The 14,247-nt window shown below is 34.1% G+C and overlaps 3 protein-coding genes and 1 non-coding gene across 4 annotated transcripts; 1 reads left to right on the plus strand and 3 right to left on the minus strand.

Moving 5' to 3' along the window:
- Window positions 1–139: 139 nt before the first annotated feature.
- LOC114378705 lies at window positions 140–1,450 on the minus strand. Its single transcript, XM_028337344.1, has one exon. It carries the CDS (start codon window positions 1,448–1,450, stop codon window positions 140–142), a length of 1,311 nt encoding a protein of 436 aa, XP_028193145.1.
- A 4,404-nt stretch (window positions 1,451–5,854) lies between these two features.
- Window positions 5,855–10,566, minus strand: LOC114378292 (tetraspanin-19-like). The gene is made up of 6 exons (XM_028336864.1): window positions 10,218–10,566; window positions 9,277–9,376; window positions 8,341–8,421; window positions 8,108–8,212; window positions 6,738–6,906; window positions 5,855–6,156 (listed from the first exon to the last, which is right to left on the minus strand). Exons 1-6 carry the CDS (start codon window positions 10,385–10,387, stop codon window positions 6,149–6,151), a joined length of 633 nt encoding a protein of 210 aa, XP_028192665.1. The 5' UTR covers window positions 10,388–10,566; the 3' UTR covers window positions 5,855–6,148.
- Window positions 10,567–10,665: 99 nt separating this feature from the next.
- TRNAV-UAC lies at window positions 10,666–10,738 on the plus strand. The gene has a single exon. It is a non-coding gene; the product is annotated as a tRNA-Val (tRNA).
- A 1,206-nt stretch (window positions 10,739–11,944) lies between these two features.
- Window positions 11,945–13,553, minus strand: LOC114379463 (mycothiol acetyltransferase-like). Its single transcript, XM_028338130.1, has 2 exons — window positions 13,260–13,553; window positions 11,945–12,296 (listed from the first exon to the last, which is right to left on the minus strand). Exons 1-2 carry the CDS (start codon window positions 13,492–13,494, stop codon window positions 12,067–12,069), a joined length of 465 nt encoding a protein of 154 aa, XP_028193931.1. The 5' UTR covers window positions 13,495–13,553; the 3' UTR covers window positions 11,945–12,066.
- Between the last annotated feature and the right edge of the window lie 694 nt (window positions 13,554–14,247).

Genomic DNA, 14,247 nt, shown 5'->3' on the forward strand with positions numbered 1-14,247 from the left:
CCTCAGTTTCCTCGTCTTCTGTCATCGTTCTTGCTTCTTGAGAGTTCTTTTGTGCTCGAGTCACTACCGCTTTACACTCTTCTCTTAGGTTCTTCTCAGTATTAGCCCCAAAAGTTCTTGTGGGCCTTTCAGCCCTTTCCTAGGCTAGCTGGCCCAATTGTGTCTCCAGGTTTCTGATAGCTGCATATGTGCTCTTTTGATGTGATCTCGTCTCCTGGATGAACGCTCTTGTCTCCTGACTGAATGCCTTCGTCTTCTGAGTGTTTGCCCTTGTCTCCTGGATGAATGCCCTTGTTTCCTGAGTGAAACTTAAGATCATTTCCTCTATACTGAGAGACGGCTTTTCTTGCTGACTCGGACCGTGACTAGGGTGCTGGTATGGTGGTTGAGGCCTAAGCTCCTTGTACTGATTTCCTTGATTTCTCCAGCCGGAGCCTCGGTTAAAGTTTCTTCCCTGGTTAAATCTTGGCAATCCGTTATTGTATCCAGACGGGTTTCCTTGGTAGTAGCCTTGGAAACCTTGGCGATTAGGATTGCCCATGTAATTTATTTCTTGAGAGGGCTCATGTTGGATTGCGCATTGTCCAGGCTCATGTGTTCCTACACATGTGGGACATCCCTCTACTTGCAAAACAGGGGAATGAGAAATATTCACTACTTGTAGTTGTTGGGGCAATTTGTTAAGCGTCTTCGTAATAGCTTCTAATTGTCTGGATATCAACTTATGTTGTGCCAGAGTTGCGTCTTGTGTACTAAGCTCTAGGAGGCTTTTCTTTGTTGGGACATGAGAACGGTCACGAAGGATAGCCCGATCGCTCGCTGCCATGTTCTCAATGAGTTCCATCGCTTCCTCGGGTGTCTTTAACTTGATTTTTCCTCCTGCGGATGCGTCCAATAATTGCTTCGATTGAGGTCGTAATCCATCAATGAAGATGTTTAACTGTACTGGCTCGCTATATCCATGAGTGGGCGTTTTCCTTAACAATCCGTGGAAGCGTTCTAAGGCCTCGCTAAGGGATTCATCTGGGAATTGATGGAAAGATGAGATTTCTAGCTTCCCTTCAGCTGTCTTGGATTCAGGGAAGTACTTTTTCAGAAATATGTCTACAACTTCTTCCCAAGTCCTAAAGGTGTTGCCTTTAAAAGAATGCAACCATCTTTTTGCCTCTCCCGCTAACGAGAAAGAAAAGAGGCTGAGGCGTACCGCTTGTGGTGGAACTCCCGTTATCTTAAACGTGTTGCATATTTCTATAAATGAGGCTAGATGCGTATAAGGATCCTCACTTGGGAGACCATGGAAGAGGTTCCCGTGAATCAGCTGAATGAGAGAATGAGGGTACGAAATATTAGGGGCTTGAACCTCTGGCGGTGTGATACTTGTGAAGAATTCAGGAGTAGTAGTATGACAGAAATCTTTTAATGTAACCCTACGTACTGGTTCTCCGTCCATTTGAACGTGATTTGGAGAGAGAGGAGGTGAAGTATCTATGTCTTGCTCCCTTTGTCTTCTCGCGGCATTGTTACACCGACAGGTAGCTTCGATTTCTAAGTCTATGGGAACGATAGTAGATTTACCTCGCATAAAAACACAAGTTTATACCCGTGTAATTTATGGAGAAGGAAAGAATGGGGAAAGAGGAGTGGTGAGAGAAAGAATGGCCAAGGGAAAGAGGAGGGGTGAAAGAAAGAATGGCCAACAGTGAAGGAAAGAATGGCCAAGAGGGAAACAAATTACAAACTGATAATATGACACTTAAATGCGAAAACAAAATCCCCGGCAACGGCGCCAAAAACTTGTTAACTCGTTGGCAAGTGTACCAAATCGTCACAAGTAGTAAAGTTCTCGGAAGTCCGAGTGTCGAATCCACAGGGACTTTGTTTGTACTTAGATTAATGCAAACCCCAATTTAGAAGCAAGAGATAAGAATTTAAAATAAAAGATAAAGAAATATAAGAGATAAGGTAAAGAAAAGATAAGATATTTAGAGATAAAATTAGAAGATAAAAGAAAAGATAAGATATTTAAAGATAAAATTAGAAGATAAAAGAAAAAGATAAAAGATTGAAAGATCAAAATAAAAGATAAAATATTTAAATTGAGATATCATAAAGATAAGAATAACTACTTCTAAGAAAACCCAACAATAAAATAAGAAACTTCAAACAATAAAATAGGGAATAAAGTCTATATAGTAAAATCGCTAAAACCTAACAAGCCTAATCAGCCTAGATATATGGATTCAGGATTTGTCTATTATCAATACCAGTGAACTAATTCTGCCCCACATCTATCCATCAACTTGCCACTGATGCCTCATGATGACAAGCCTACCTTAATTACCTATCTTCCAAATGCCCTTTGCGAAGACTCAATAACTAAGATGCATTAAGATTACATTCTAGATGTTTGCTAAAGCATGGGCATTGGGGCATTAAGTCATGCTAACCCAATGATTTCTTTCTTTTATTGTTCTATTAAGCGTTACCCTCTCCCGAGTGGCCTAACCCTTATAACCGATTCACGCATTCATTCCTTATCCCTAATTAGGCTTTACCCTCTCCCGAGTGGCCTAACCCTTATAACCGATTCACGCATTCATTCCTTATCCCTAATTAGGCTTTACCCTCTCCCGAGTGGCCTAAAGACTAACAGAAAATAAAGTTTGAAATGCAGAATAAATAAGAAAGAAAAGCAGATAAAAGAACCTGAAAGGAAAACCCTATAAAAGATAACCCAATAATTTCTTCCTTTTAGTGTTCTCTTAAGCGTTACCCTCTCCCGAGTGGCCTAACCCTTAAAACAGATTCAAGTATTCATTCCTTACCCCTAATTAGGCTTTATCCTCTCCCGAGTGGACTAAACCCTAATAGAAAGCAAGTTCTGAGATACAGGATGTAAAAAGAAAGAACGGTAGATAAATAAAAGAACCTGGAGGGAATTCCTCTTTTTATTGATAACTCTTGAAATGCTCCATACATCATTGGCTTTTTAGGCCTGCCAGGCCCTAGCTAGGGGATTAGCCACTCATAGTCATGAGGGCTTTACAATGAGAAGGGGGGTGAAAACTGAGTGCTAGAGGTCTGAAAACTGAGTTCTCAAGAAGTGTCTGCTTTCCTAGGCTGGCCCTCTTATTTATAGGTGCAAACTTGGGCTTGGGCTTTTTCTGATTTTCTTCTTTTTTTTCCTTTATTTCTGCTCCTTTTTGCTTGTTGTACCTCCTTTTTTCACATCTGCAATCAAAATTCGAAATTAAATAAATCTTTCCAAATTAAGCATAAATAAATGCTAAATAATTAATTCTAAGTTAATTTTAGACCGATTTTCCACTATTAATTCACTATTATTTAGCAGTTATCAAGTACGTCATTCCTTGAACTTCTGAGATGTTTCAGCTTTGTTCCTTAGGATGTAGACCCATACTCTTCTTGAATAGTCATGGATAATGCTCAAGAAATAGGATCCACCCCCATGTGTTTGGATCCTAAATGGTCCCCATAGATCTGCATGAGCATACTCAAAAGGTTTGGTTGAGGTGCGCTTACCTGTCCCAAATTTCACCCTGTGAGATTTTCCCAAGACATACTGGTCACAAAACTCCAATTTGTGGAGTTTATCACCCATCAGAAGGTGCCACAATTTAGACTTATCACTGATGTGGCCTAGCTGCAACTGCCACAATTTAGACTTATCTTCCATTGTTTGACTTGCAACAGATGCTTGTCCAATTACTGTGGATCCTTCCAGGATGTATAGCCCATTGCTTCGCCTTCCCTTAGCAATGATTGAGGCTCCAGTAGACACCTTCATTATCCCATTCTCAACCTTTGTAATGTATCCTATAAGATCAAACATGCTTATAGAGATAAGGTTTCTCTTGAGTTCTGGATTGTACCTCACATCTTACAGCAGCATTTCCCTGTTGTCAAACATTCTCAGTCTGACAGTCCCAATGCCATGCACCTTGCAAGCCTTGTTGTTCCCAAGGAGTACTGTTCCATACTCTTTTTGTTCAAGATCCTCGAAGTAATCCTTTACAGGACACATATGGTATGTGCATCCTGAGTCCATGACCCAACTCTTCTGTGAATCATCAGATGAAGCCACCAAGACCCCAGCAGATTCATATCCTTCATAAGCTTTTGCAACATCTGCAGTTTCAGTAACCCGAGAGGCCTTGGTACCTTTCTTAGGGCAGTGCTTCTTGATATGGCCAACCTTTTGACATTTGAAACATCGGACCCGCTTCTTGGTTTCAGGCCTTGACTTCTTCCATTTACCTTATCCCTTCTTTCCTTTTCCCTTCATTGCTGCTAGACCAGATGACACCTCCTCTGTAATCTTTGAATCTTGGAGTTTTTGGAATTCTTTGGTTTGAATTGAGGTGACCACCTCCTCCAAGGTATTTAGCTGATCCTTCCCATACAGAAGAGCATCTCTAAAGTGCTCAAAGGTTTTAGGTAAAGCATTTAGAAGAATGATAACTTTATCTTCATCTTCTAGTTTCACTCCGATATTCTCAAGATCATCAATGTTCTTGTTGAATTCTGCGAGTTGTTCCTCGATCGTCCTTGTTTCTGCCATCTTGAATGAATAGAGTTGTTGTTTGAGACACAACCTATGGGCCAAAGACCTGGTCATGTACAGGGATTCCAACTTTGCCCATATCCCAGCCGCAGTTTTCTCCTTTGCAACCTCCCTTAGTGCCTTATCACCAAGGCACAGTATGATTGCACTCCTGGCCTTGTCAATAATACTTTTCTTCTTTGCATGCGTCAAGGTTGGCGGCATGTTCAACTCCCCTTTCAATACTTCATCACATCCTTGTTGAATCAAGATTGCTTCCATTTTGATCTTCCATAGTCCAAAGTCATTGGAGCCAAAGAACTTCTTAATGTCAAACTTCGTTGCCATTTCTTGAATGATCTTGTTAACCTTTGCATTTTTTTCCACAGACAACGCCACTTGTTGGTTCAAGAACTATGATACTACAAAGCAAGATCAAAACTAGAAAAATATGATCACACACAAACACAAGGCACAGAGAAAAATGAATGTTGTTGTTATTATTTGAAATAAATCAATATTGGTTCTATACACACACTTTATATATGACAAACATCCAGGAGTTATATATATATATATATATATAACCCCAACAATTGTAAATAATTTAAACAATTACAAGCAATAGGTAAAGAGACCAATCAAATATAGAGTCAGCAGTTACTACAACAATATAACATAGTTAAATATTTATTAGTTATTTTATCAAAATTCCATAAATATCTAACAAATTGTAAACCGCTAGATTGAAATTTTAATTTCACAACATTCATTAATTTGATTAAATGTAAATTTTTGTTTTTATAAAAAAACTGCTTCTATATTTTAAAATCATTAGATTTTTTTGTTAATTTAACAACCGTTGATGAAACATTTTAGAATCATTAGATGTTTTATTCATTTGTCTAATTACACTAATTAGAAAGAAAAACACAAGTGTCTTTGTCTAATGAACATTCAAAAACAAGATTTTTCTGTTTGTTTTTTTTTAAGCTCGCAACGACACCTGTAGGAAATCAATTTCATCTCCATTTGATCAAGTGATGAAATGAAGTTTATAATCCGAATCTCTCAAGTCTTTGAACTTTAAAAAGTAAAAACGCACAAAAAAGAAAAGGACAATCGTGTTTTTGCCTAAATGCACCGGCACCAAACAGTTGAATGATCAGTAACCAGGATAAACAAAAGAATATTTGTTCATATCCATGGATCCAACTTCTCGGAGATTTTTTTTAGGCAACTTCTGAGATACTGTTAACAGAAGATACAGGGGGGGGGGGGGGGGGGGTCTATCATGAAGAGGATTTTATTTACTATATACAGACAGGAATCATAATGATACATACGTTCATTCACCAAAAAAGAAATAAAAAAAAAATATTTTGCTCATAACTGTATGAAATTGGTGTAACAGATGCAAGGGTCACAATAAGCACTTGTTTCTCCCATACCCATTAATCCAATAGCTAATCCATCTCCAGCATACAAGTCCTTTTTCTAAGCCAACTGGCATCCGAAAGGACTACCTCTCCTACCTTCCATGGCTCCAAACGTCAAGGTTCAGTTGAAAGCATTGGCCTTACCCTATTTCTCTGATTAAAAAGGAAACTTCCATTTAAAAAGAGAAAAGTGCAAGCAAGAGCTAAGGTTCAACATGCTGACTAATGTACAATAAAACAATAACCAAGTATTCACCAAAGAAAAACAAAGCAAGACTTATTCCACCAAGGTAACTAATAAATAGTGACTATATAAAATCAAACAGATATTTCATAAAGTATCTTACCACTGACAGAATAATGTTAACATTAAAGTTAAATCAATATCATGCAAAAAAAGCATCATTAGCAGAGATTAATGTTCTAATTTCTAAACAAGTTTAAAAAAAGAGGAATGAAGAAAATCAATATTGCTAACATAAATGCTATAGATTGCATATAAAATCTTCAAAAAAAAATGATATAGATTTATCTAATACATAACCATTTTCAAATTCATAAATTGTAGTATAAATCGAAGTACGGTCTACTTGCCTCTTCAAACCATTTAAGAATAAGGCTGATGCATGATAATAGGTATTTGAAACAGACTAGTGAAAATAAATGATAAAGGAAATCCAAGATAGCTAGAATAAGAAAACTATGATCAATTAAAGAATTCCAATCTTTTCTACCTTGTCTCCTCCATGTATCATTTCCATGTGCATATCCTGGATCAACAACATAATGAGGTGGAGCATTCTTCAAGAGTGGCACCCTGTCAGGAGCATATTCATCATCACTGTCATAATATTGATGTGGCCCTAGTGCTTTGAGTATCATTGCCAATAATAAAGAGAGTCCCTGCTTGTTAGCAGCACAGACAGCCATCCATTAATACATCATTCATTAACCAAGTAGTAGTCAGAGAAATATGTAACAAAGCACAAGAAATATGCACTAGCTGACCAGGTACTGTACTGACAGAACAAATGTATTAGAAAAACAGTAGACATTGTACTAGTTGCCAGTTGTTTAACATCCTAATTAAGTTTTTTTTTTTTTTTTTTAAAAGACAATCAAATTTATTAAAACCATCTGAATCGCAAGATGTGCCTTGAATGATCCAAAACATAATACATCAAAAGCAAAGACCAGACATCTTACTGCAAACAAAAGCACGACCATTACCTACATCCCCCATGTATAACCAAAAATAGCAAAACATATAACATCAGTCTCCTTACTGGCTCATAACCCACCCAAAAACACTAAAAATACAAACTCATAAAGATGAAAACATCAAATCTGATAAAACCATCCCTGCTATATGCTGACACGTTGATAACTGATAATATGCAGCTGAGATAACTGATACAAATAGCAGTCCATATATAAAACAGAACGCATCCTTCATGAAGATATTTTGCCCACCACATATTTGTGTTATACATACTAATTAAGTAATTATACAGATAGAATAATTGGTTCAGATCTCATCCACAACAGGAGTATTACCTTTATCAATCCCTTAATCGTAAAATATGCATCCAAATTACAAATAACTAAACAAAACATATAAAGTATATATAAAGGACAAACATAACAGGATGCACTTAGAAACAAACGACAAAAGCCGATATTTTCTTTTTCCATTTTTTTAAAAAAGATAAAACCTGATCTTGACAGTGTGAAAGAGATGTGTACAAAAGAAGAAAGTTGCTGCTGTGTAGTGCTTATCGTGTTAGTCTCACATACAACAGGTCCCCCAAACTTGCTTAGAGAAAGCAATAAATATTGTTTTAAAACTCAGTATTTTCCGATCATTAGCCATAGTTTTCTTAGTATGCTTTATTCACAAAAGAGAAGGAAGAAGCTACTTAGACAATCTTGAAAACCTGAATACAAAATTCTCTTGAACTAAATAACTTGAATGTGTTGAAAACTTGTATATTATAATCAACTAGGAAGTGGGAAGAATTTTCAACATTAGGTGATTAGGCTTCTACAGTAATTGTGTCGTAAATTGTTATACTAGTGTCACACAGAGAAGAGGGAGATTCACCTGTACAGAAACAAGTGACAGGCCTACCCATTTGCACATCTCATAATTTGACCTGATAAAATTCTTGAACTGATCAAAACTCCCGGAGGGGTCCTTTGGGAAGTCCTGATTCCAATTTCCATGTTTGAATGGATCAGATAATGGTTTAACACATATATGTCACAGGAAGAGAAGACTACAGAAGTATTGAATTTAACAAAAACATTACTGAGAAAGTTCTTTATATACAATACCTTCTCCCAGTCCTGGTTTACAAATACATCAACAGTTACTGCAGCCTCCAGCATGATAAGCAAAACAACAAATACTATATACTGTAAGCAGTCAAGGTCAACAGTGCCTAAATGACTTAATGACCACATAACGAGATGTTTTTGCAATTGAACACAATGCTACTACTGTTTAGGCTGCTTGAAAGCTCAATTCAGTACATAAAATTAAAAGTTTCATCACTAAAAAAATATTATTGGGGCTTGTTTAATATTTACCAAAAGTGAAATTAAGTGAAAAGTGCAAAAATAATTCAGTACACAGGAAATCAATGAATACATTCAACAGTGAACTTTCCCTTGTTTAAATTATTAAATGCACTGATAAAAAAAATTATTAAATGATTATAGTTATCTTAAAATATTATTGTATCATTTATTTTATTAAAATATGTTTTCTTACCATGCACTAGCAATTAATAATTAGAAGTCTCTATTTCAGTGCAGAAAATTAAAAGTTTCAGCAGTGAAAATTATCAATGGTGTTTGATTAATACTTATCAGAAATGAAATTAAGTGAAAAATGCCAAAATCATTAAGTACACAGGGGATCAATAGATAAATACATTAAACAGTAATCATTTCCTTATTTTAATTGTTAGCTAATAATGGCTACCTTATAACCTTATTTATTTTATCATATTAAAACATATTTTCCTTAATGCATTTAATGCTTAAAATTAAAAGTCTCGAATTTAGATTTTAAGAAAATGGTTAAAAATATTTGTTAAGAGTAATCTATAAATTTCATATATATTTTATGTTGTATCATGCCATAGTTACAACCTAAGTTTTTAGAAGTGTCATATCCTTGCATTGTATCAGAAACATATCCGATAATAGTGCCTGTATCCGTGCATCATAGATTGAAATATAATGGTAGATTAAAGAAAAGGATACCAAATACAGGCAACAGCCATTAGCAGTTTCAGCAGCAACATGACCTAAACAAGTGATTACACAGAACGCAACTCCAAGCCCAAGAAATGTGTAAATGAACCTGATTGCAGAAAAAAAAAAACAATTTGTTAACAATCTGTCCATACATACAGATCAGAAAACTTAATAATGTAAAGAAGAATCAAAGAAGGAAATACAGTGTTTGGACTTTGGACACGATTATTTCTCAAAAAGTATACAAAAATAAGCAATCAGTGTGAGAACACCCCACCCCCCAAACCACCAAAAAATAAAAATCATCTTCAAAAGATTTGAAGCATACAAAGTACCAACCAGTGTACCTCACAAAATGAATATCAAGGTTTTAAAAAATGGCATCTGCGTCTAACATCAAAGTTGTTGGAGTTTCTACGACCACAATAAACTTTCCACAATATCAAGGATTATTACAAAAACCACAATTTAAAACCTTAAACATATCCATATCCTAAGCCAGAACCCGAATCCTGCTCCAAAACTCCGGCTTATACTTAATATGTTTCCTGGTTCTCTTAATTCCATTAACAGCTTGCAAGTGGACAGAATGCAAAACTGTATTCCCAAAAGTCATTTAAATTATATTCTCAAATTGTATAACATTATAATGTCAAACACAACTCCCCCGATAAACAATTCTCTCTTTCACAATTAAATCGTCTGGTTTCCTAAAACATTATCTTCCATTTAACGCTTTAATATCAAAACAATAATAATAAAAAAAATCAAATAGCACCATAATATCAAATAATAATATCATTGTATTTTTAAAACATTTTTCTATGCTCAAATCTTATTTGCCACGGGTCAACCGAAGTCTAAAGTTTCTCACTCATCCACACAACGAAAAAAGAAGCTAGAAAAACAAAAAAAAAAAAAGGAAGAAAAATAAAAGACAATTTTACCACGGAGGTGGGTAATCAGAATCGTGACCAAAGGGAAGCTCACCCATCTTCCTCTGCCAAACCCTAATCATCCATGCGGAGTATAGAATCATGGCTAGCCCGGCCATCCCAATTACCGAGTTTACCAGCTTCAATGTCGATTGAATGCAGCTTCTCAACACCCTCACCATTTTCTTTATCGATTTCTAATTTGTGAAAAATTGAAAAAAAAATATAGAAACAATTTAATTCCCCCTGAATCGAATGAAAGCAGAGTTAGAATATGGAATTAGAGTGCAATGAAACCCTAGATTGAAATCTAGGGCTCGAATGCGGATCAACGGATTCGAAGAGGGCGAAGAGGTTATTAGTTTCTTCTTTTAGTTATTTTATGGTTTTGAGTTTTTCATGTGCCATCATTATATTTTAAATAAATTATATTATTCTCGTTTTACGATATAACATTAAAGTTGCTGTGGTGTAGTGGTTATCACGTTAGTCTTACACACTAAAGGTCCCCAGTTCGATCCTGGGCAGCAACAGTATTAAATGTTTTATTCATCATTTCATTTATCTTTCAAAAAAAACAAACGTTTGAAAATTTTCTATTTTATTTTTCGTATTATAACTTGCACGAGCAAGAGAGTTTTTTTTTCCTTGAAAAATAATAAATGTCACATGAGATATTCTTTTTTTTACACTTTTTTTCACGTATGTTAAAATTACTATACTACTCCCCTATATAGAAGATGAGAGACTCTAGTGAGATATATATTATTTTTCAATTGTATGTATGGAAAAATATTATTGAGAGAAATAAAACTCACTTCAGTGTGAAGTAAAAACTTTATTCCCCTGCTAACTTGAAAATCAATTTCATGATATTTTTAATATTAGAATACTCTTATTCCAACAAAAAATAGAAGTATAAATTCATATTTATTTATTATTAATTACCACATGAGTCCTCTATATAAAAATCATAGTGCATTAAAAAAATTATTTTTAACTTCTTAACATTTATCTAAGGGGTTAAAATAGGTCAACTTAACTCACACGAATTAGTCTACCAAAGGTTGAACATTAAATGGGTTGAGCCAACTCAACTCATTCTTAAATGAGTCGTGAAAATATTAATCCGGTACCAATGGTTGGTAATTAGGTGGGTTGGCTTGTCAAGTGTATAAAAGTAAAAATAAATCCTAAATAAAAAATTAAAATATTTTTCTTTTTTAAAAAAATGATATTTTTTTTTCATCAAAGACATTTATTAATTCAAATGATTTAAATGGGTTAAGTGGACCAATCCTACTCAAACCTACCAGACTCACGAATTAAGTGAGTTAATTTGGCCCAAATCCATGATGAGTCGGGTTGACTCAATGATTCGGACTTGTTCTGACACCTCTATACGTATCTAAAAATACTTATTAGCATTTGTTTATCAAGTAAAAAAATTGTGACATACAAAATGATGACACTCTCACTGGAAGGCTCACTCCTTAATAAGATTGACTTATAATTTGTGATTCTAAACATGTTTCATCCATCAATAAAGAGTGTTAGTTGGTTACTTTTAGAATTATTTTAGCATTTCCACTTTTTTAATCATCAATCTTTCTATACTTTCATTTTTAGACATTTTCACAATGTTACCTGCACTGAAAAAGCATGTACAGGTAGTAGCAGTACAGGCAATTGAAAAACATTACATAGATCTTCATTTTCTGCTAGGAAAAGGAAAACAATAGTAAAACCACAAGCCCTCTTTATTAAATGCTTGTCTTTCATGACTCCATACACAGAGTTACAAATTTGTTCTTTTAAATTAACCACTGGTCATATGTAAAATGTATTTTTAATTTCTCCTTCAACTTGAATCGAAGTCCAAGTACATTCTATAGGCATCTCTATCTGAGGAGTAGTACCCTTCAACCAAAGTGTCAATTTGGAAACCATGTTTCTTGTAAAGATTCACTGCAGGAGTCCTCAAGGGATCCACATGAAGCATTATGCGCGAAACTTTCCTTGTCCTGCATTTCTCAATTCCTGCTTTCAACAGAGCCTCTCCGTGGCCTTGTCCCCTCCATTGCTCCTTCACTATCAAGACCAAATTATGGCATACCCATGTTATGAGTAACCAAAAAATTGAAGATTCAATACAATTAACGTTTCTAAAATTAAACTGGTCATTGAACCAGTTAAAGCATACTTACTATCATTATTTTATAGTCTTAAAAACTATAAAAAAAAACATTATTTTGTAAGTTTTAACATTTAAATTACATACAAAATTTCAAATCAAATATATCATAATACTAAGTCTAAGTTTCAACCATATACTAATATAAAAATGTTCATCAACAGCATCAAGTTAACTTTTTCATTTTCTTAAAAAAAAAAAATCAAATGGAAGTTGTATAAAGTAGTTTTCATTGACCCGCTATAAACCGGTGTTTAGTTAGTTTTCCAATTCTTTGACCAATTATCCTCAATGCTGTTTTTGTGATTTATTTAGACTAGACACTATATTGGTTCAACAGTTTTTCAGTCCAACCAGATATGGTTTGTCCGATTTTCAAAACACTTCTCACTATGGCTGTATTTGGTACGAAAGACGAAAATGCTTTTGCAAAGACGGAAATAAGGTGCGGTTGTTTGGCATGAGAGAGAAATTAGAGAGTTAATTTTGAACTTTGTGGACCCACGGGTTAATCATAACAAAACAACTCTAACATTCAATTTTATTTGTACTCTATTTCTCTTTTTTCAAATTATTTCTCTTCCATTTCTATCTACTCTATTTCCCTTTCTTCAGAACCAAAAACAGCCTATCTGAGGTTGATGAGAGCTACATATAAGACCGCATTATTATCATCTTCCCAAGTAGTAAAAGAGCTTTCATCTTTTTAATTGGGAAATTTCATCAAACAGGTTATGGGCATAACTTAATTTACAACGCCTGCATAAAATTTAACATTGGAAAGACGAAATTTGAAATTTTGAATGCAACCATTATTCCGTGACTTAGAACTAAGCAAGAAAACGAAGTGGGGTTGGAACCTGCGAGCTTTGTGATGGAGCCGTACAAGGAAGAAGGCCAAGAATACATGACATAGCCTGCAATTACGCCATTCACGTGAATATAAAGCAACCCACTGTTTTTCTTTCTAAGTTCATCGTGAAAGAATGAAGCCAGTGATTCGTGCTTGGGAAAGATCTTTCTCTCCATTTTCACTATCTCTTCCACTGTATTGGCACAGTTTCTATTGAGCTCAACAATCGCCACCTTCGCCATGATTCGTGAGTATTGAGTGAAAAAATAACTGATAGCATATATACTTCAGTTTATATGAATTTGTCAGTGACTTTGTTGTTTATTTGGAATATACAAGTATGTTGTCTTAAACTAAGACACATTGAATGTAACAACTTTTTAAAATTCAGATTTTTTTAATGGAATTTTAAGATTCATGTTAAGCATTATTATAAATTTTATTAAATATTTTTAATTATTTTTAAAAAATTTAATTTTTTAAAAAATAATATAAAAATGTTTTAATAAATATTCTTTAATTTCATGAGCTAATAATGTTCAACAATTGTATAATAATGAATTAAAAAATAATTGTATAATAAAAAAAAGTGTATAATAATGCAGTAACATTTTTATTATTTTATACTATTATTTAATTATAAATTATTTTTCAAAGATTATCAATTTTAATAATATTTATTTTAAAATTATATTCAAAATAATTTCTAGTTGACTAAGAGAATAACATATCAAAATTAAGAATAAGTAACATGAAGTAATAGTGTAAAAATAAATTTATATTGTCTTCCAAAAACAAACTTCCAGTAAATTTGTTAACTTTAAAAGCCATAAATCAGATTAATTATGAATTTTTATTGGTTAATATAAAATTTTTTATTCTGGACATCGTAAAAAAATTAAAATCGGTTAATTAAGCCCAAATATGTTTTTGGTTCTAAGTTAGTATTTTTTCAATTTTGATCCGTGTAATTATTTTATTTAATTCTAGTTCGT

The sequence above is a fragment of the Glycine soja genome, chromosome 12, assembly GCF_004193775.1.
Source record: "Glycine soja cultivar W05 chromosome 12, ASM419377v2, whole genome shotgun sequence".
NCBI classification, from domain to species: domain Eukaryota; kingdom Viridiplantae; phylum Streptophyta; class Magnoliopsida; order Fabales; family Fabaceae; genus Glycine; species Glycine soja.

What these genes read in the sequence shown, in the direction of transcription:
- LOC114378292 (XM_028336864.1), bottom strand. Translation starts at nt 10,387, where the DNA reads ATGGTGAGGGTGTTGAGAAGCTGCATTCAATCGACATTGAAGCTGGTA. An exon ending in TCTGATTACCCACCTCCGTG is followed by an intron (nt 9,377 to 10,217) that starts GTAAAATTGTCT and finishes TTCTGCAATCAG; the next exon opens with GTTCATTTACACATTTCTTG. An exon ending in TGTCACTTGTTTCTGTACAG is followed by an intron (nt 6,907 to 8,107) that starts GTGAATCTCCCT and finishes GCTAACAAGCAG; the next exon opens with GGACTCTCTTTATTATTGGC.
- LOC114378705 (XM_028337344.1), bottom strand. Translation starts at nt 1,450, where the DNA reads ATGGACGGAGAACCAGTACGTAGGGTTACATTAAAAGATTTCTGTCAT.
- LOC114379463 (XM_028338130.1), bottom strand. Translation starts at nt 13,494, where the DNA reads ATGGCGAAGGTGGCGATTGTTGAGCTCAATAGAAACTGTGCCAATACA. An exon ending in CTCCATCACAAAGCTCGCAG is followed by an intron (nt 12,297 to 13,259) that starts GTTCCAACCCCA and finishes TGGTCTTGATAG; the next exon opens with TGAAGGAGCAATGGAGGGGA.